The sequence below is a fragment of the Meleagris gallopavo genome, chromosome 17 (assembly GCF_000146605.3).
Source record: "Meleagris gallopavo isolate NT-WF06-2002-E0010 breed Aviagen turkey brand Nicholas breeding stock chromosome 17, Turkey_5.1, whole genome shotgun sequence".
In the NCBI taxonomy this organism is placed as follows: Eukaryota; Metazoa; Chordata; class Aves; order Galliformes; family Phasianidae; genus Meleagris; species Meleagris gallopavo.
The window spans coordinates 12458443-12481460 of NC_015027.2; the positions used below are offsets into that span (position 1 = coordinate 12458443).

Here is a 23018-nt window from a genome sequence, read left to right on the forward strand (position 1 = left end):
AATAGATGGCAGAGCCAAACACCAAGTAAGGGTGTTATCCTAACGTAGTCAAACCGGAGGTAATAACATGTCAGTACCAACTTTGATCCACAAAGCTTTGCAAAGTCAGTCCTGCCTCTGCAGACATCTGATTCACATCAGTTGAACTGAAACTCTGAAGAATGGACTCCAAGCTAAATATTTATAATGGAGATTATATTCACTTAGCTTTTGTACATTCTTAGAATACTCTAAAGACATAGAAGAAGTTGTATGAGTTTATGGTTAATCCAGCTCACTTTTATCTAAGACTGTCACTAATCTCCTTTCCTTTTTATATGCCATTTCAGCACCTTACTTAGCCACTCTGCAGCTTGACAGCAGCCTGTTGCTACCACCGAAGTACCAAACCCCAGCGCCTGCAAGCCAGACGCAGACAATACCTGGGAGCACTGGACCTGTACCCTCAAACTCAACGTGTCTTTCCACTTCTGGGGCACCACCGACAGGCAGTTCTTTTAACTCCACACCCAACAGTGGGACCACTAGTCTTCCTGCAGGAAGTAGTTCGTCCTCTGGATCCTCTGTGCCACAGCTGTCAGCATCTTCTGCAACACCCGGCGTTAACCAGATGAGCGCTACCCCCACCCCAGGGTTCAGTGGGAACATTGGTTCAGGGCAAAACACCAGCACTGGGGGAAGTGCAGCAGATCGCTCACAAGGAAGCACGGGTCCTGGAGGAGACACGGAAGCAGGTCAAAGCTTATCACAGCAGCAACAAGAAGGACAGGAAGGGTAAGTGCTCAAATTACTCAAAATACAAATAAAACCAATGTTTTCCTGCTTTTATACATCTCATAATCTTTATCTAAGTCCTTGAAAGAGCCTTGGATGCGTGCAGTACTGCTGTCCAGATGTAAATGAAACAGGGCTCTTTTTATTCATTTCTAGTCATAGCACCATAGTATCTTTAGGGTTGGAAGGGACTTCCAGTCCAACTCCCCTGAAGTGAACAGGAACACCTACAGATCAATCTGGTGCTCAGAGCCCTGTCCAGCCTGACCTTGGGTGTCTGCAGGAACGGGGCATCCACCGCCTCCCTGTGCCAGCGCCTCACCACCCTCACTGTAAAGGGCTTTTTCCTTGTACCCAACCTAATCTACCCTTGTTACTGATGAGAGAAGTCGGAAAAAATAAACTTCCTTTTTTGATATAAGAAATGAAGCTTGAGTCAGCTACGTGAAAATGGCTCCTGTGGTTCTGTTTGAGATGCCCTAGGGTACCCCACCTGGACTGTGTTTGTACTTCAAGAGAAACACAAGGTGCCTTAAGTTCTGTGCTGTTTCTGCTAGCTCCATCTCTCTACTGTCTGGTATTGCAGGATATCTCATGTGGCACCTAACACCTCTTAGATGGGCAACTCTATCGTGCCTATAATATTAACAGAAACAAAACAAGATCCGTAGTGTTGTTTTTTTCCCTAAATATCTTGTATTGCAAGTGCTTTATGTGCAGATACATTGCGAAACCCATCTGAAAGAAGGGTTGTATTCCTGTTACTTGAAAATGAGGACCTTATTATAGTCATCCATCAAACATAAAAATCAGGAAAAATGTTTTTTAACGTCTTATGTGACTTCCTGAGTGAACATGTTTTTCATTACGCAAGTAATAATGCATATTACTAATAGTTATGATGAATGTTGTGGAGTTCCTGTATCTTAAGTGAAAAGCCCACATCCTGTACTAGTTTGGGTTATTCTTAAGACATCTGTTCACTGGATCTATGCAAAATACCTCTATCAATTGCAGTGGGGTTTCTGACAGAATGAGTCTGAGCTGCTTTTATCAGTTACAGATGTTGAGCCTCCCCGTCATGGTTGAGGCATGGAGGAATATTTTACAAAGTTAAAAACGTTCAGTTGCTCCCTCCATTGCCAAGGGAACCTTTTCTGTAACTAATTAGAGGACTTCAGTCTCCATGAATATTTCTTTGGTGCTCAGTTCTCAATTCCTTCTCTCACAAAAGAAAACCCCAAACCAGCACCAAAACCGAGGCAAGCACAAACGTAAGATAACTCACTTATCTGACTTAATACTTAGCTTTTCCATATTCCTCAGACCTAACCTATACTAATTGCATTAAATGATTTTGTATTAGAATTCATGGTGTCTTTAATGTATCATTTCCAAAGAGTGCTTTGAATGAAGTGTCTGTGAGTAAAAGCCATCCTTCCTCAATCACTGTTGTTGTTTTTAGTTTTGTTTCTGAACACAAGAATCACTTACTATTCCCCTGCTTCCACCTCACAAGCTTTTACTCCAAAAACCATACTTAACAACTCTAATATACCTTTGAATGTAACAACACACATATCTCTAGTGTTACAGAGAGAGAGAGAATAGGGATTCCCACTGAACCGGAGTCTGCAGACAGCAATGCCTATCCTCCAGCAGTTGTCATCTACATGGTGGATCCTTTTACCTACACCGCCGATGAGGAATCGGCCTCAACCAACTTTTGGCTATTGAGTTTGATGAGATGCTACACAGAAATGCTGGATAACTTGCCTGAGAATATGAGGAATTCTTTCATTCTCCAGGTAATTCTACCTCATTCTGCATCTTCGTATGTGGGAGTCATTCTACCACAGCATATTTTTATTTTTGTTGTACTGAAGGAGACAAAATGCAAGATAATGTATAAAATCTCAGAACTAGTTACAAATTACATAGTTAGAAGCACAAAGCTTGTACTTGTTTTGATGATGAGATAATTTAAAGCAGCCACTGTATCCCTGCAACAAATGTGTTGCGTGGCTCCAGCAATCACATGCAGTAGATGCTTTCTGAAGAGGGATGTCTGTTATTTAACTTGCAACTTGAGTAGCCATTGCCAAGGGAAAAAAGTCCATCTTCTCCTCTAATTTCTTTGCATGTTAAATTGTTTGCTTCTTATATTCACTCTGAATTATATTGTTTAATCCAAAAGAGGTATGTGCAACCAGATATTTAATGCATAATTTAACTGTAGTATTGTTATTATCTGCTTCTTAAAAATAATTTACCATGTAACTTGGCGTATAATAATAATTACTTACTATGGAATTACTCAAGAATTGAATTTGTGTAGTCAGAAACAGAGCTTGGCCTATTGCCCAGACTGGCTACATTTTGCCATGCCTCTTTTTTCACGGCTAGAAGTTCAGCCTAAATAACTGCAGAGGAGAATGGGAAGCTAGAAATTATGAGCTGTGCATGCGTGTTGCTGCACATGCAAGAAGCAGCATGTGAAGAGTTTTTGAATGCCTTTTTCACTTATGCTCAACTTGCCTTAAAAATATTTCATTTTAATGAAAGGATGAATCAGGAGCATCTCAAATTGGGCATAATATTGGGCAGATATTTGTCATTTTTGACTGTTTTGGTTGGGATGAGGGGAAACTGTCACCAAAACACTTTGTGTGTGGGGATGAACTGAAAATCAGTCACAATTGCAAGTTGTGGCAGTCTTTTGGCAATTTAATTGATACAGAGATGAAGATGCTAAAAATACTGATAGCTATTGACACTGCAATAACCGAAAAAAACAAGAATATGTAACCTGCATCTGAAGTTGTATCATAGTCTGTGTAGGACAACTGATGAATTGCAGACTCCTGATACGTGCTGTTCATTGCCTGGGCACTTACTGTTTGTTTCCCAAAATATGTGGCATTTTACAAATCTGAAGTCAAAACAGTAGGCAATTTTTACTAGGGGATGTATTCACCAGCCCAATATTCTCACAGCTGTACATGGCATGTACTTAGATCGCTCCAAAAGTAATGCCTCTTACTTATTTCTATGGAAACTACAGAAGATACAAAGAGCACAGTAATGCTATTTGATTCAGCACATTCTCAGCTGCAAAACACTCATTTTCAACACAGCCACTGCCATTAGCTTTGCATTTTCACCAGCAATGAACAAGAGCTGCATGCTGTTTCAAAATTTCTTTCAAAATGTACCAAAACAAATTATGTATACATATGTATTATAATTCACAGTGTTGGAAAACCCAGCTACTAAAAGGTTCTCAAACCACAGAAAACCTTGTAATTTAAGTTCTGCTCTCTACGGTAGTAACAATACTGTAGTGCTGTTCCACGTATGAACAGCAAACAAATCTTGGTTCTTAGCTAAAATTTCACAACCTTAAAATATATCACTGTAATGGAAACAGCACCTCTGCATGGCAGAACACAGCCAGTGACTGGTGCCATCATTCCTCCAAAAAGGTGGCAGCCCTGGTGAGAAACAACTGGCACAATAATGAAAATAAATGATCATGGATATAAAGTATCATGGACTGATGGATGTGTTAGTCTGGGTGAGGTTGGTATTAATGAACAGCTCTTTGAAGACGTTTAATCATGTTTTATTTATTGTTTATATGGATTACATAGATTGTGCCTTGCCAGTACATGCTGCAGACAATGAAGGACGAACAGGTTTTCTACATTCAGCACTTGAAGTCTTTGGCATTTTCAGTGTACTGCCAATGCAGGAGGCCATTGCCCACACAGATTCATATCAAGTCTCTCACAGGCTTTGGGCCAGCTGCCAGCATCGAGATGACCCTCAAAAATCCAGAGGTCAGTATTAGTGTCAAGAGAATAAAAGCTTGCTAATAAATTGTAACCACTTAACAAGAAAAAAGTATTTTTTCAAAGGGAAAAGGTAAGATAATGCTAAATAGAAATTAGTAAGAAATCCCAGACTATTTGCTTTCAAAAAATGTCAAGCTTAAGGTTTTGAATTAAAGAGGTTGAAGTGTAACTTTGAGTAAAGAAAGAGAAAATATATGTTCTTTGGGATTCTGAGATATTTTGTAATTTTTGTCTGTATTAGACCTACAAGAAAGTATTTATATCTATCATTTGTATATGTATGCATATATATGAAATAATTTGCTGTGCATTATTATGTATATTGTACTAATTCTCTAATGTAATGGAGAAATCCCCCTACTTCAGTGGGCTTATCTTTCATCTGCTTTTTTTAACTGTAAATATTCAAGCCCTGTTTGTGGGATATCAGGGATTTCAAAAGGATAATAACCCATCCTACTTTCTGTGAATATTTCTCATTCTTCGAAAGATAACAATAACTGATTCATCTAATTTAATGAGCCAGCACAACACTTAAGCACTTACCTTGGGGTCAAGATGTGCTTCTTAGAGTTTAAAAACCTAGTTTCAAAATAATCATAAAACCAAAATATGAGTATGTTTCATTACTGATATGAAGCCAGAAGCAGTCAGTGGAGATGTCTGAAAGCAGCAGCACCCCAGGCGTATCCTCTTTGCACTCTGACCTCATTCTGCCATCGAAAGGATGCCTGTTCCACAGGATGAATTTTGCAGCAAATTGCAGTGGTCAGACATCAGTGTGTAAGGGAAAGGGCAATAAACTTGCAAGAGCCCTGAAAGTGTCTCCCTCCCTTTAATGAATGCTCCTGTGCTGTTGCCAAGGTACACTTCTACAAAATGACATAAGCAGAAATGATACCCCACAATGTGTCCAGGAAAACTGCGTAAACTTTATTTTTATGAGCTGACTACCTGGCACTTTGCATTTTGTATTTCATATTTAAATTTCTGAAGGTCTCTTCAGAAAAAAAGCCAGAGGAATAGGACGGTAAATGTTTTCGTGAGCAGCTGCTTGCATTTAGCATCATTATGAGATGTCTCCTCTCTCCATTTTCCATGCGTTTGCTCTCCATCTGCACTCCAAACTGCCAAACTTTGCCTGAAAATTTAGGAAAATGCCCTGGCTATTTCTAAATTGTTAATTATGTCTTGTCAGGCCCATGGTGTTGTAAAGCAAAGTGGTGTTGTAAAGCAAAGACAGGTTCAGGGCCCAGCATCTGGAAAGCAACTGTGCAGAAGATGACCTGGGGCCCCATTTATTTAAGCTGAACGTAAGCCAGCAATGTGCCCTTACAGCAAAGCAAGCCAGCAGCACCCCGTGCTGCATTAGCAAGGGTGCTGGCAGCTGAGTCAGGGAGGTGGTTATTCCCTCTCCTCAGTACTGCTGGGACCACACCTGTAGTACTGGGTCTGAAGCCAATCCAGCAAAGGGCCACAGAGATGATGAAAGGACTGGAGCATCTGACATCTGAGGAGAGGCTGAGGGGGCTGAAGTGGCAGCACAAACTGAAATACAGGAAATTCAGTTCAAATAAAAACCCTAACCCTAAAATGCTCAGTCCTTGCAGTGGTGATCCAACACTGGAACAGGTTGCTCAGGCAATTTGCCTGGCCAGAGCCCTGGGTAACCTTATCTAATTGTCCCTGCTTTGAGCAGGAGGTCCCTTTTAGTCTAAGCCTTCTATGATTAGATGAAAAAAAGGAAGATTTAATGATTTACTGCTATCAGGCTCAGTAGGAGAACTGTATGTGGTATTATTTACAATACTAATTTGCTTCCTCTTATCATTAAACATTATGAAATGGCCTTGATTTCTTACAGACTCCTACAGGTTAGTTTTCTGAGGGGCTGCTGGTGGCTTATTTCTTAAAGATAAGCAGTGTAATGCATACAGAGGATCTGATTAATTAGCAGGCCAATGTTCAGCTGTATCAAAGACCAAAGTATTTCTGAAAGGAAACTGAGATAAAAGAGACTTAGTGAATTTCAGACATCATGCCTAACGTTCATGTATGATATACCTAATGCCCAGATAGAAAGAAATAGTTTGAGCTCTGCCTTTACTGTTTTTAACTCCATAATACCTCACATCAAATTGCATCCGTAGTTCTGCAGTTAGTATGTGAATGGACAAAAGTGAGAAGATGCCATCAATTTTAGCAAATAATATGTAGAAGTACAGGTTTCAGGTCCTCCTTGCCTTGGAGATTGATAGCAGCTTGTGCAAAGGCTGCTTCATTCCATAGTTTCCCTATGTATAAAAAGAAATCCTTAGATAAGCAAGTTTTGAATTACATCAGTCTTAACTAGCAGGAATGATTTGTCTACATCGCCCCTTTTTCCAGAATCTCTTTTGACTACGAATGTCATCAACCTATCCATTGTTTCAAACTCATATTTCTGTACTTGCTGCCAATCTGTGTTGTATGCTTCTTGCACAAAATAGTTATTTATCTGCTGATTGTGATGATGACTTTATTGCAGAGGCCCAGCCCAATCCAGCTATACTCACCTCCTTTCATACTGGCACCCATCAAGGACAAACAGACAGAGCTGGGAGAAACATTTGGAGAGGCCAGTCAGAAATACAACGTGCTTTTTGTTGGCTATTGTTTGTCTCATGATCAGCGCTGGCTTCTGGCATCCTGCACAGATCTTCATGGTGAATTGCTGGAAACCTGCATAGTTAATATTGATTTACCAAACAGGTAGAAACCTTGATTTTTTTTGCATTAAATCTAGTTCTGTAGTTATCAAACCTCACCATCATCCCTCACTGCGTTTCTTTCTTGCACATCCCATTCTAGTGGTATTTCCTGTTGTGATCATGGTAATGTTAGCAGTGATCACGTTTAAATTGACATTTTATAGTATAAACGTACAGACCAGAGAGAGAGAAGTTGTTGCTGTATTACACCTGTTTCACAAATGCTACCTTCAAATCTTACCTTCAAGAACAATTTGTACGTTGCTCAGCATATTGACACCTCTCACTGCCATTGCAATACCAGTACTGGAAGCAGACAGATTTTCTGCTTCATATGAGGAAGGTAAGGTAGGCACTCTACAGAGCTGCAAGAACTCCTACAGATGTTAAGCAGTGACATAACTGTGTACAGTAGAAATCTGAATGTTATCTTTGATTCTCTGTAACTCATATTGTTTTTTTCTCTGTTATTCTACAGGTCAAGGAGGAGCAAGTTGTCTGCACGTAAAATCGGTCTGCAGAAGCTGTGGGAATGGTGTATTGGTATTGTACAGATGACATCACTGCCTTGGAGAGTTGTCATAGGACGGCTCGGCCGCCTCGGCCATGGGGAGCTAAAAGGTCTGTGATGCCAGCACTCTCACTGCCAGTGGTCTTGGTTGTTTTGCAAAGCAGGGTGATTTACAGAGTTGATCACCAACCTTTAAAGCTGGGAAATTTAGATTGATAATCCAATCCTGGCACTGGATTTTTGTAGTGCTTTTTATAAGCATTTGCTGCAATCTCTCCATGTTTATACACTGGGCCTGATGCTACTCTCACACATCTTGTAGATGTTGTGTAGATCAACATAGAATCATAGAATAGAATCATAGAATCACAAGGTTGGAAACGACCTGCAAGATCATCTAGTCCAACCGTCCTTCCATCACCATTGCTATTACAAGCACTAAACCAGATCTCACAGCTCCTCATCCAGGTGCCTCTTGAACACTGCCAGGGACAGACACTCCACCGCCTCCCTGGGCAGCCATTCCAGTGCCTGACCGCTCTCTGAAAGAAAAAGTTCTTCCTTATGTCTAACCTCAATCTCTGGTACAACTCGCAGCCATTTCCTCGGGTCCTGCTTGTTGCCTGGGAGAAGAGGCCAAACCCCTCATTACAACCTCCCTCCCTTCAGGAAGTTGTAGAGTGCTAACTAACATTTGCAGAGGATATTTCCAAGTGGAAGCCAGCAGTGGGTTTGGTCTTGTTAGGAAAAGATTTCACAGAATCATAGAATTGCTTAGGTTGGAAAAGACCTTAAAGATCATCGATCCAACCACAGCCTAGCAATAGTTGCCCTGTCACAGAAACAGGATTCAGTTGTGATTCTTCACCTTCAAACAGAAATACTTGCAAATGAGGTTAATGAATAAAAAACAATCTTTTTTTTTGTGGTATACAAAACTAAGTGATGATGGGCATTAACAGGGCTCCCTGCAGTCTGCAAAGAGTTCCCAAGATTTAGCATTCCTAACAGCTCAGATGGAACAGAAACCTCTGGAGTGCTTTAGGTTCAGCTCCCTTAATGCAGCAAGGGAGGAAGTGCCTTGCTTCATGTCAGCAGTGATTCCTCTCACTAATCAGCTCTTGGCTGATTGGCCAAAAAATGCGATTCTGAGAAGGTGCTCTGCATCTTCACTCATCTCCTTAGTTCAAACATTAAGAGAAACGAGGCAGGCAAACACGGACACTTATGAGTGAATATCCTTTTATCGTAATAAATGAACGTGATGTGAATTCCTCTCCTTAGCTTATTGTAAGGGATTCTGTATTTCATAAGACGAGAAAAAAGTAGAAAAACAGTGCACAGTAAATAACAATTCAGTCTAAAAGCACAGAGAGTTACTCCAGGGGCAAGAAGCACCAATTCAATGCCTTCTCCCATCCAGTATGTGTAGGGAAGAAGGGATGTTGCCTTCCCTGTTAAGGGAATTTGTTGTCCCTCATATACATGGGAGGTAAGTGGGCTGAAAGTAGGTCACAAACTCAGTGTTCAGTGAGCAACTCTCTTCCTCTTGTTTTCTGAAAGTCAGTTCAGTGACTAAATGTAGTTTCTTAAAGATATATCCATAGTATTGAAAGATTTCTAACAAAGCTTTCACTTTGTTTTGTTTAGCATATTTTATTCATTACAAGGCTTAACAAAATTCCTTTTGTGTTGAGTGTGTGAATTCATACCTAGTTGCTTACATTTCAGGTGTTATGATTATGCAGCATGCCAGATGAGAACAGATGTTCTTTTTCAAAAAAGAATGAATGCAGCTCCTAAAAAGATTTCCGTGTAGATAAAAACGCTGAAAAAAAGAAACATTATGCAAGCAAGTTCTGGATTTTTAGAAATCAGTTGATCAGTTCTGTCTAAATTTGCTTCATTTCAGACTGGAGTATCCTCCTTGGGGAATGTTCCCTGCAGACAATCAGCAAACAGCTGAAGGAGGTGTGCCGCATGTGTGGCATCTCATCAGCAGACTCTCCTTCTATCCTCAGTGCCTGCTTAGTTGCCATGGAGCCACAGGGGTCATTTGTCGTCATGCCAGGTGAATTTTATCCAGCTGTTTTAACTTCTTTCATCTTACTTAGCACATAAGAAGCATGTCAATTCGGGGAGACTTTTGAGCCCAACAAGACTTGCATGGCTGAATGTGGTAGAACATCAGCTGAGCCAGCAGAATTCCCAAAATATCAGGAAGGGTTACGTTGTCTGGTGCCTTAACTCCTAGGAGAAGAGATTACTTTGTGCCACTGGTAATCTGATGACCTTTTCCTTGGGGAGGTTATGTTTCCAAATCACTCAGTTCTCATTAGCTGAAATGTAGTGTTGTAGAAACCATTTTGCAAGGAGGAATGCAGACACTGTTACAGTCTATCATATGAAAGAGTTGGAAGCTAGGGAAGTAGGAGTAAGAATAAACCTGCTTGACATTTCTTACACTTAAGAATGTTTTTAGATAGTTCTTCTGTAGGCATCTATCTATAGGCTTCGGTTGAAAGGCTTTGAAGTTTGAGGCCCTTCCGTGCTGCATTTTTTCCCTTTTACTTATTTTTTGTACTCCTTAAGCACCTACTTTTTGTATATATTTTGAGATATCCTTACAAACTACTCTGGTTTTTAGTTTATGTAGAAAAGTTTACTATGTGGAACAGAAAGCTTGAAAAGCTTAAATGAGCTTGAAAAATACCAAGTTGAATAACTTTCAAAACAGAGGTTTTGTAACGTGAGAAAGTAGATTGCAAGTTGTGTCTCTTTCAATGCCAACCAAAGTGGGGTGTCTTGCATAATTTGGAGTTCTATAGATGTGCCTGTCCAAAATAAATTTGCCTTGCTCATTTAACAAGCTAGTCTTTGATTAAGGGGCAGCAAAATTGAAAGGAAAGGTGGGGTAGTGTATGGGAATTCACATAGCTAAATGTTATCTATATGACTTGTGATCTTAATTTCAGGCTTTTCTGGTAATTTATTCTTTTTAAGATAAGAACCTTTAAACATTTTTATTAGCATGCAAATCAAGATTCGATTCTTAGAAATTTAATTGGACATTAAGAGCATATTTTGAAGATGATGCAAATTAATACCTCTGCCATTGCTTGTTTTCTGGAAGATGCTGTCACTATGGGATCAGTGTTTGGACGAAGTACTGCACTGAACCTGCAGTCATCTCAGCTGAATACCCCTCAGGATGCCTCCTGTACACACATCCTGGTTTTCCCAACCTCTGCTACTATCCAGGTAGCACCAGCAAATTACCCCAATGAGGATGGGTTCAGCCCAACTAATGGTAAGTCAGCATGTGTCTGGTGTCCTCTTCAGAACACAAGCAGAGCTGTTCCCATGAGCAGTAAGATCTGAATGGACCCCATACCACTCTAATTTAGTGTAAAGAGCACAAACAATGCCTACTTGATAAAGAACAGTATACTGTGTTTTTATGAGTTGTGTGTTCAGAGAATCCTACTGGTTTATTCCAAAAGCAGTATTGGCCAATCAATACACAAAATGGCACACACTACAAAATGCTTTTTCTTGTCATTGTGATTAACTTGTGACTCAGTCAGGCCAAGTTGATCTACAGCAGTTGTTTGCTTCATGGTCTATAGTGTGGAAAGCTCGTGAGGAGAGAAGGTGTTTTAGAATTTTTATCTTCCTGTAAAAGTATGCAAAATAGACCAACCAAACTGTGAGATCTCTATTATTAGCAGTGTGGATTTTTAAGCATACTTATCTGTATCTCCAAGACTCATTAATTAATACTTCATAATAAGTATTTTCCTAACTGTTTTGCCATAGGTTTTTAAAAATGATTGTAAAATAATTTAAACTTACTAGTCATTTAGAATAAAGACGTTTCACTGAGGCAAGTTACAGTAGAGAGGGGTAGAAAGGCACACTATTTTTAATGAAAGAATCTGCTTTGATCTCTTCCTCCTGGAATTTCAGTGGGCCTCAAAGAAGGGAAGTTACCCCTCTTAATACTTAAGCAGCTGTCCTTTCAAAGCCCCAGAATCCTGACTGAATGCTGTGCTGAGGAATATTTAACCTGCATTAACCTGCCCTTTAGTGCTTCAGATGCTAATTAGAATCAGGTACAAGAACTGGCGTTTTCCAAAATGGTGTTAAATTTAATTTTCTTAACTCTGTTCTATTTAATGATTAAACTGCTTCCTATGCTATTAGGCGTCTCATTTCTGTTTTGGAGGCTAAGCAGAGCATGACATTAGTTCTGTTTTGTTCAGTGAGGTTGTAGGACAGAAGTTAATAAACTGAGTTAATTCATTGCTTTTGAAATCCAGTCTTTCTCTTCAGAAGATGAAGAAAAACAACCACCTGCCTGTTGCAGCACTAGGGCTTCAGGTTGAAATAAATTAATTCAAGACACACATTCCTTTCCATTTTCATGTCAAGCAAATTCTTTTTCAAGAGAAATTATTTATTGTATGGCACTTCTTAAATTATGTAGAAATGTACTACTCGTATTTAAGGTCCCTGCATTTTACTATAAATCTGGATGCAATTCTAATTCAGACAGCTCCCAGTGTCCCTTCCTGTCCCCCCAAAAGGTACTTCAGATGTCATTATTACTGTTTAAACATCTTTGCTGAAAAAATCTGGATGAGGAAAAAAACATTTAAACTATACTGTGATGTTTGTAGTTTTCTGCTCTGTGTTCCCCACGTCATGTAAATTACCCATATTATCATAACTTGTGTTCCAAATGACTGAGCAATGGAATGTACTTCTCACAGAATGCAAACACATTTTCTGTGTATCTTTACTGCCTTCCCACAAATTAACATAAGGCAAATTAAAATAGCAAGCTATGATGATAAAACCGCATTTAATTTCTGAGATGAAAGCAAAATGTTAAAAGCTGAATTGTAGGAAATTTGAAATGATCATGAAAGTACATTGCATGTGAACGTGGAGCAGGATGGATTTCTGTGAGCAACTGCAGAGGTGTCATTTTGTCTGTTACAAAGCTCAGTTTGGATTTTTGTTAGATTGGCATAATTTTTTTCACTTTGTTCACTCTCTGACTGTCGGTAAAATACGTGATTTTAATAGATGTCAGCCAGCTTCTGCTTCCAAGCCTTTGTGGTTGCAATCAGAGGTACGAGGAAGGATTCAACAGTAAAATAGTAAAATGTTTATCACTGCTTTCATCTGTCTCAAGAGTCTATTAAAAAAAAAAAAAAAGAAATGACCATAAATTACAACAGTATTGTGATAGAAATGGACACAGCAGATTGAAATTGATTTTTTTCTTTCTTTCCTTTCCAGATGATATGTTTGACCTCCCGTTCCCAGATGACATGGACAATGACATCAGAATTTTAATAACAGGGAACCTTCACTCTTCACCAAATTCTTCCCCAGTTCCTTCCCCTGGATCCCCATCTGGCATTGGAGTGGGATCTCACTACCAACACAGTAGGGTAAGGCTGGGGCACTTCTAGCTACTTAAAATAAAACAGAAAGATACAAACCCTCCAACAAAATCTATTTTTCCACTGTCAATTTTCAAGCATTGTTTGGTCAAAATTAATGAAATTAATTAAGCTGAAATTAACGATGAAATTGGAGAGACTGGCTAAACACTACTGTAAAAGATGGCTCTGCCAAGACCATTTACATCTCCAACTTTAAAGTTAACTGTTACATACAGGATAACTGAGAGAAAGAGAGGAGGCTTTGCTTTCTTGTGGCAAAGCTGTATTTAATCCCTTTGTATGAAATTAATTTCTATTCATCCATTTTTCTCTGGAGAATGGGATATCCCTGCCACAAAGTGACAAGTCTATGGCATGGAGACGACACGCCAGCTCTGATGGCATGAATTTCTCGGGGAGGGAGAAGGGAGATAATTGTCCTGTTAATAAAACACTATCAGTTTAAACTTCACAGGTGCTGCATGTTTATGCAAATGTTGTTTTCTTAGTAAAAATTAGCCCAGAGCACATCGTGTTTGTAAGTTACTTTTGTTTGAAGTGGCTTTTATAAAGCTGGTTCCAACATCAATGATTACTTAAAATGCAAATTGTTTTTGGTAAATCAAGGTACTTTTTGAATCAGCCTTAGTTTGATGGAACTCTTTCTCATGCCATTTAGCTGTGTAAGAGACTTAGTTCTTCTTCAGTTTTCCATTAAAAAATATGGAGAAATTTAAGGTGCTTCATAATTTCCTGCAGAGGAGTTTTACTCTAGAAGCAGAGCATTCACAGCAGCATGTTGCTTCTGTTATAAGTAACACAATATTTTAATAAAGAAATAGGCTTTTCTGGAAAAAATGGATAAACTTCATGCATTTAGAAGTTCTCTTTTAGTGATCTGCAGTAATTTAAGCAACTGGATCTGTATCTGTGACTGTCACTGGTGGCTCAAAACAGTCTCATCAAGATAAATCATACATCTGGTATGGAAGGAATTACAAAAAGGTGTACATGCAGCTAACATATTTGACAGTGAATGATGATGTTCCTAATGATGCTTTCTGTTTAAAAAAAAAAAAAAGTCATTTTTCTAAATTTAAATATCCTAAGAATTCTCACTCCATGAAGATGACTGATTTTCAAGATTACAGAATGTCAGTTTCACTGCCTGGAAGGTGAAAGTCCTCCCTGTGTTTTCCTTGTAATCCCTGCCAAAGTGCTTCAGTGGTCAGCTTAATAGAGGATTGTGAGTGAAAGATCACTTTTGCATCAGCCACAAAAATGCCAGTACTGTATTTTGTGATCGCAGTATACAACCACCTTGCTTTCTGTTAATGCACCAATCCACTTTTCAAAGGCTAACTAATTTCTGTCTCTGGTTACTCCAACCTGGTATGTGAGCAAATTAAAAGTTTTGAATTCTGGTACCAAACCCTCCAACCATAAATCACAACTCAGCACTCATTGCATTATTTAGCTTGTTCAGTAATCTCTATTCTCTGCCACACAGAGAAGAATGCATTTAAAAAACTTATTCTCAGTGGAATTCCATCCAAGTGCCTTAAGAAAAGCACTGAAAGGTTAATGACCAAAGGACTTAGAAACTTGGACGAGCCATTTCTAGATGAACCCGTCAGAGTAATTGGGTTTAACCATTAACAAGTGCCTGGTAATTGACGTGTAATTTTTGGTTTTAAAAAAGCAACAGTGTGTGATCATTACCTCGTGGGGCAGAGAAGGTCGAGCCTTCGTCCGTGTAACCCATAATTGATTGCTGCACTTTAACAGTGTAAGCCCTGACTGCTCAGCAGCCAGTTTCAAGGTCTGCTGTTACGCTTTCCAACCGCCCACAGCCAGGTGAGCTGCAGCCTTCTCTGGGCTTTATGGACTGTTTAACTTCCTCTGATTACTGAGCAAGATACTACTGGTGGAGAAGGACCTGCTCGAAAGGCTAGCATGGAAGACTTTGTGATTAAGCCAGCTTCTGTTCAGTGAAATCTTCTTTACCTATTGACTTAAAAGATGTGTATGGATTAAATGGACTGCCACCTCAGTTCTTCTGAGATATGTTTCTAGCTAAAATACATAACAGGCTTTTTTTTTTCTCCCTCTCTATGAAATAAAAAATGAAAGCAAAATAAGAAAGGTTGATTTTAGGGATGTACTTTATTGTGTAACGGCAGTCACCTTTTCTGATGCCCAAGGAGCCCCTTGTAGGTTTGGTAATGGAGTTCATGATGCGTAAGGCTTTATCTCTTTCTCTATAGAGGTAAATAGGTTCATACTCAAGTGTTCATATTCAGCAGCCTCAGGTATGGAAGTTCATCTGTCTTGGTTTTAGACTGCAGAAGTACGACCACAGATGTATATCCTGATAGGCAGCAACCCAAAGTTTGATAAAATTGGTATTAAAGCCTTTTAAAATTGCTTAGCTCCTGTCTCTGAGTAACTGTTTTGTCTCTGTGCAAGAATATGAGTAACTAATACTACAAAATATAGTGTATAAATAAATGATGCATATAGGAAAGTTGTTTTTTTTTTCCTCCAATTCGTCTCTACTTGGTAATACAAATATAAAACAGTTTCTTCTGTCCAATACCTCTGAGTTGCTCTGTAGCAGCCAGCTCCCCAGAGCTCAACACAACTTGCTGTTGGGTGATCCTGCAACACCAGTCTGGAGATCCCAAGTGCAAGGGAGAAGGGAAAGCACAAAGATTCACAAATAACTGGAGTGCAGCTCCTTAATACCAAGACAGAACCTGATGATTAGTAAGCAAGATGAAAGTTATTGGAGGGAGATGTAATGACGTGAAGCAACAAATGTGCCTTTAATTCTTATTTCAGAGCCAAGGGGAACGTCTCCTTTCCAGAGAAGCCCCTGAAGAACTGAAGCAGCAGCCTCTTGCTCTTGGATACTTCGTGTCAACTGCCAAAGCTGAGAATCTTCCACAGTGGTTCTGGTCATCCTGTCCTCAGGCACAAAACCAGTGTCCTCTCTTCCTGAAGGTCTGTCCTGCTGATCTTTCTAGGTGGAAGGGGAGGAAAAATTGTATTTAGATTCTATACGTTTCCTTTGAAAATGACAGCTTTGTTTACCTCTATTGACAGTACTGGAAATAACTAAAAAATAGATGTAAAATCACTGAAGACAGCTGGCTATTAGCGTTTACTCTCTATTACCTGAAAATTGAATAGTTTGACATCTGCTAAATACAGAATCATCAAAGCTGTATCCAGTCTTTCCCAATTTTAATTTCCTAAACTTCAGTCAGCCCAAGACAGGAGAGGCATACCTCCTATTCTGCCATGACCCAGACATAATACAGAGATTAAAAAGTTAGAGAGTAGCACTTCCTGACAGAGCATCTACTGTCTGATCTTGTTCCCCTAGGTGTAGAATTTGCATGGTGTTGTCTGTGGTGTCAGAGTGTATGTAGTATTTGCCAATCTAGAAGGTTGCTATTTCTTGCAAGAGGTACTGGTGCATTGCTTGCAGGAGCTGAACTGGTTCAACTGCTACACGTTCATTCATCCCAGTAGAGTGACATGCTGTTTCTTACTGGGATGTCAGCTAGTGAGCTTGGAAAAAAGGTGAAAAATCTGCCTTGAGTAGAGTCATGTGGATACTCAAGCAAGCAAAATATAAGCTAATTAAGATAGTACCATTTTCTTTATCCATTCTCAGCTTAATTAACAAATACAAAGCATTTCTTGAAGTCTCTTAGCTAAATTCTCTCATACATCTATATCTATTTATCAGAATAAAGCTGTTCAATATTTCTCAATTCTTATGCCAAAAAGCCATTTTAGCACTGATGATTTGAGAATGATTGTTGCAGTTTGTATGGTGGGCTTTATGTTCAGTATAGCATCCACTGGCAAAGTGCTGCAGTACTCAGTTAAATGAGATCACCTACCAAATTCCCCACGTTTTCATGGTGACTTCCCAAAATTATGTGCTTTGCTCCAAACCTGTGGAGTAGAGATCTCAAACTGACATGAAAAATAAGCCACTGTATTTTTGGAGCTAGAGATGAAGTTTTATCCTAAACTTAAAACTACCTTTCTTTGTGAGTGAGTCAATAATACAAAAACTATGTTTTGGTTCCAGCTCTAAAAACACAGCAGAGCTCTAGGCAACTCCATGAATTCCTCCATGAATAAGCCTGTGCTAGAATTTTGTACTGGGGAGAAGGAGTCACCATCCTTCCCCCTTAACCCAGTGCAGTTGCTTTCTTGGATCCAAGCTGAATTAAATGTTTAATTTGACTTGGAATGTACTGTTTTGGTTTGGACAATTTTTAATAAAAGCAAGGGGCTGAATTCATGCAGTAACTTGTAACAGCTCAGAGAGCAGCTGGTGCTGTCTCCTTTGTGCTGCATGGCGCTGCAGTTAGGACACCTGCACAGCATGTGAGAAGTACAGATTTAAGTCATCTCTGTCTGATTTGGATTAAGTCTTTTTGAGCTGAAGCATTCCACCTCTGAGGTGCATGCCATAACTGGAGGAGCACAAACTCGAGGTTTTGAGCTACCCACTTGAAAGGCTTACATGGTTGCCTCTACCCCTGGCACATGATCAATATGAAATCCCTCTTCTGCTCCTGTGTAAACTAATGCACAAACCTCACCCCAGAAAGAAAGACAGGAGCTATTCAGAAAGCACGGCAGCAGAGAACAAGAGGAAGGCTGTGCTGTGATCTGGTTGGGCATCTCAGTCCGTGATGGGTCCGGAACTCTGGGGTGGGTCTCCTAAATGGGAGAGTTTGGAGAATTAGAATGCTGTATTGTTGAAATGCAAAAAGAAACACTGACATACTCCAGGTGTTTTCCTTCATCACTCCTTCCCTGACTGAGTGGAATTCAGCATGCTTTTTAAAGATCCTTAATTCCAACCAGAAAAAGTAGTCATTTTGTTCAAAGTTTTGAAGTCATTTTATTCATTTATCCATCAGTATGGAACTTCAAAATACATTTGGTCCTGGTGGGTTCTGCAGAGAATTGCCGGCTGTCCTGAGACAGTTCAGAATATATTTGTTCACTATGAATTTTCATATATATTTGCTATGTGAAGAGTTAAATTGTTTTTTTTGTTGTTGTTGTTGTTGTTTGTTTGTTTTTTTCTTTCACAGGCCTCGTTACATCATCACATCTCCATAGCGCAGACAGATGAACTACTACCTGCCAGAAATTCTCAGCGAGTTCCTCACCCCCTTGACTCTAAAACTACATCAGATGTCTTGAGGTAACGCCTTCTTGCTTTTGCATTTCATTCCTTGGCTCATGGGGGACTCAGGAATGAAATTTCAGAGGGACTTTTTTTGGGCTTATCAACAGTTTACATCTCTGTTATGCCCTACACGTGCATTACTTAATAAACAAAACAACATGTACCACAGATCCCAAGACCACAACAAAAGGACAGGTCTTTGAGGATTGCTTAATCACTTTTCTATCCTACTCTGCAAAGCAGTGAAGAGGAATAATTTCTGCCTTACAAGGTGGGCACCTTGGTTTACCTCCCAAAGACGATTTGGTTTAGCTGGCAGTCTGAGCTGGCCTGTGTAAATAATTATTTTTACTCACCAAATCAAATTGAGTTATCAAAGGAGGTAGAGGTACTCTCCTGATACTCACTATCTTTGGAGGTGGGGTATAAAGGAGACACTTCCTGAATCAATACAGCACTGTATGTCTATCCTAGTGCAGAAGATAAGTAGAGGACTATTAGCCTCTATGTCACCTGTCGGACTGAAAATAAACTTTTATGAGACAGAATATGAGGTCAAACATACCAGTGGACAAATGTGTACATTGCTACCAAGCAGAGAATATCAGTAGGAAAGATGAAAAACAACCTACTTAACTGAATACCATTGGTGGTATTAGTAATATTCTAGATCTGAATTTGCATCCTCTTAAATAAAAAGGTGATGCTTTGGAGATGCACAAGGAAAGAATGAGATGCAACAAACACAAGTTCAAACATAGGAAATTCTAGTCAGACATAAGGAAAAATAGTTTTGTTTTTTTTTTCTAAATTTCTAAATCAAACACTGGAACTGTCTGTGCAACCTCCATCCTCAGAGATGTCCAAGAATCAGATTTTTTAATACAGCAGAGGTTCAGTCCAATGTAAATTTCTCTGAAGATTCTGTAATCTCTGCTGTTTAATGGGAAAGGGCCTAGAATCAAACTGTGGGTCAAGTACAAATAAACTAAGAACAAAACTTACCCCACCCCTACCTGCACACATTTTGTGCTCGGTTTCCTACGGGCATTAATATAGTCCCTTCCACAATGCATCACCAGGAAAAACAGAGATAAGTTTAAGTCAAATCTTCCAGAAAAAAATGAGAGGTAAAGTTCCAGTTTCATTTTCCCTTCATTTCTCTTCCACAGGTTCGTTTTGGAGCAGTATAATGCACTGTCCTGGCTTACGTGTAACCCTGCCACTCAGGATCGCAGCTCCTGCCTTCCTGTCCACTTTGTGGTGCTCACTCAATTGTACAATGCCATCATGAATATACTTTAAGAGATAGAAAAGCACTTGTTCTTCTGGCTTATTCTCCCCTCAACCTGAGAAACGTGCCACAGTCTGCAAAGATCACAGTTTTGCTTCTCTTCAGACCAGTCCTGTGCTGTGCTTCTGTTCCTCCAAAAGCACATGTGAATTCTGCAGTGTTGAAAAGTAAAACACCCATTAACATCTCTGGCAGCTTCAGTCCAATTCTGGGAACATCCAAGAACAGTGAACACAGAGTAACCTCAAGTCGGCGTTAGTTTGGCAGCCCAGTAACTACTGGTCAGTCTGATTATTATTTTTTTTTAAGATTATTATTATTTTTTTTTAAGGAAGACTACAATATCTTTTTGGATTAGGAACTCTGCTGAACAACTGTAAGCAGTTTCAGCCCCACAAGTGAAACCATCGTGTACTGACCGCTTTGGGCTGTCCAGAAGTTCTTTGTTCTTTGATCATCGTTAACTGGGACTTGGCAGGAAAAAAAATGCACACCATCGTAGTCTCATATAAATATTGCAATTTTCAGTCTACCTGGAGTTCCTGTCAGAGTGGATTGGGATGAATGCATGCATTTGTTACCTGTCCATGTAGATATGAATGGTCTGGAGATATTTATTTTATTTTTAGGTTTGGGGAGGGGAGGGATTAAATTATAAAGGACCAGGAACAGTAGGATATCTTAAAAACCCAGCTCCGTTCCAACATAGGGTTATTTATCTACATACCTCTCGCTCTTCTGACCTAGAAATCAAAAAGCTAAAAACAATCAAAGTCCCACGTGGGAAGGGGAGCATGTCCTGATAGGGATACACTTGTGTTTTAAGGAATTCTCACTGCATTTAGCCTGGTTAAAGCAAGGAAAGGCCAGCATTTAATGAAGGATAACACTACCTAACAGAAGAAGAGTAACTGAGAGGTAGGGAGGAAAAATACTTTAAAGCCCTTTAAAGGGCGAATGGAAAGTGGTAAATTAATCTATTGTAGAGCTATGATTGAAATATATTTCCAGTAAATTTAGTGATGCTAGAAAGCTATTTACTGAAACCCAGGTCGCCCTGTAATTCTGGGCAGACTCCTCCATGTACATATCCGAAAACGTGCTTTTTGTTTACACGAAATCAGTTACAAATCTGGTGTATTTTTTCTGACTATAGGAATATTATTTCAAAGAAATAATTTTAAAAGAAAATTATATCATTAAATTAGTACTTGAAGTTCTACCGCTGCGGTGGAAAAGTTACTTTGTTGAGTAAAATGGTCGCCATTTGAAAGGTCAATGGCTAATTGAAGTATTTTTATGACTCCTTCATTCCAGGCTCCGAGGGGTTTATATTTAAGCTCCGTTTTCTGATGTTTGCTGTTGCAGTGTGCAGCAGGCACGGGCTGCTGTGTGCGAGGGGTCGGGCACTTTGATCAGGCGCTGTGACCCGTAGCTATCTATCGGCGGGGGAAAAACCGACACGTTGTAAAAGTTCTTCCAAAAGACTTTCATGTTCTGGTGGGGAAAAAAAAAAAATATAATAAATTAAAAAAAAAAAATGAAATTCTATGATTTTAAAAAGTATTTTTCTTGAGATAATGTAAACGTTTAAAGCAAATGATATAAGTATCGCTTGTGTCATGGAAGGGTGAAGTCAGAGAAGTAACCTGTAAATGGATGATGTCGTTCTCTGCACCGAACCTCCCGTGTGGGCATCCTCTTTGCAATGTATAAGGTTTAAAAAAAAAAAAAAAAATCTGATATCAAACCATTTGTATCTAATGTGTGTACAGTGTAAAATTGACTTTAAAATATTGCAGTACTATTTTTTCTTAATCAGAAGAGAAAATTCTCAAGGCCTTTTGAAGAGCATAAAAAGATGAAGATTGTAAACTTGTATAAAAAAAAAATTTAACTTGGGGAGGAAAAATGTAAAGTAGACATTTGTAATCTTTTACCATTTGGGAGTTATTTGTTCCCAGGATTCATCGGGACTTTGGATTATGATTGAGTTTGTTCTTTTTAAATGGGCTGTTTTTATCCAGGGGCATTTCTTCCCCAGAAACCTGGTTCTGTGCAGACATGGAAAATCCAAAAGGGCAGCAAGGAGTAGTTTTCATCTGGTGTCTTTTATTTAATTTTTTTAAGTTAAGAGAAGCTGGTGACATATTTATACGTTTTTGTGCAAAATAAATGAATGGCAATAGATTTTAAAGAAAAATCTTATGTACTTCAGTGTGAAAAGTTCTGTATAATATTTCCCTTAAATATGCATTATTTTACTTGTGAGTTTTTTACTGAATTAATCTGAAATGTACAAGCCCTGGCTTTCCTACAGAGTGAAGAAAGTTATTTTATTTTTCTTTTTATTTCTAACTTTGGAAATTCATGCCTAAATCAGAATTATTATTACAGTTGTTTGAGCTAAAGGGAGAGGGAGGGGGGCGGGGAATGTCCAGCATGCTTGTATGTATATTTCAGAACCTTTTTTAAATGTAAAAGCTGTACATTTCTGGGGAGTTCTGAATTTCTTTCTTTTTTCTTTTTTTTTTTTGGTTTTTTTTTGTTTGTTTGTTTGTTTTCCTCTGAGCATTTTGCAGTGAGCTTCTTTTATATATAGCCGACAATTTGAAAGAAAACAAAAAAAAAAAGTGAAGTTCATTTTAAATCTACAGTATATCGCTGGTACAATACACTAAAAAAAAAAAGACTTTGATAAAAAGAAACAATAATAATAAAGACCTCCATTTTAAATGTCATTCATATATACCTTGTGGATGAGAGCTATATACTTTTACACACTTTTTTAGATGAATAAATTATTGAATTACTGAAACTACTGTGGAGTTTCATTCTTGTAAGTATTTTCTGTAGCTCCTAAGTTAAAGCACTGCTGGTGCAGAGGGATTTGCTTTACCAGGTATGGGTTCCTCGTGATGGAACTGAAATGCATTCAGAGACCCCTTAGTGTTAGTTTACTTTTGAGCACTTGGTCTGTACTCCTAGGTTGGCTGCATGTCCATAAGCCATGGCTTCGTCAGTTGTCTTTTCATTGCACTGGGGCTCATGTTCATGTGCAGCAGTGCTTTTAGACTGATGCCATGCCAAATAGAACTGTGCTTCTGCTGAAAACCTTGCTTCAATCTTGCCTGTTGTAGAAG

General features: G+C 39.1%; 1 protein-coding gene across 2 annotated transcripts in view; it reads left to right on the top strand.

The window, feature by feature from the left end:
• MED13L (mediator complex subunit 13L) overlaps positions 1–22565 on the top strand; it is a 93067-nt gene extending 70502 nt beyond the window's left edge. Inside the window, exons 19-30 of one of the 2 annotated variants that reach the window (XR_795516.2) lie at positions 330–774; positions 2363–2582; positions 4428–4616; positions 7159–7382; positions 7860–8002; positions 9805–9963; positions 11026–11202; positions 13203–13357; positions 16196–16357; positions 18484–18596; positions 19754–20156; positions 21193–22565. Coding sequence is in view for 1 of the 2 variants with exons in the window: in XM_010720563.2 (XP_010718865.1) it covers positions 330–774; positions 2363–2582; positions 4428–4616; positions 7159–7382; positions 7860–8002; positions 9805–9963; positions 11026–11202; positions 13203–13357; positions 16196–16357; positions 18484–18596; positions 19754–19886 (2120 nt within the window). In the remaining variant the exon portion in view is untranslated. Of the gene's footprint in view, positions 1–329; positions 775–2362; positions 2583–4427; positions 4617–7158; positions 7383–7859; positions 8003–9804; positions 9964–11025; positions 11203–13202; positions 13358–16195; positions 16358–18483; positions 18597–19753 lie in introns of both variants that reach the window. The other variant, XM_010720563.2, reaches the window with a different exon arrangement.
• The last annotated feature ends 453 nt before the right edge of the window (positions 22566–23018 follow it).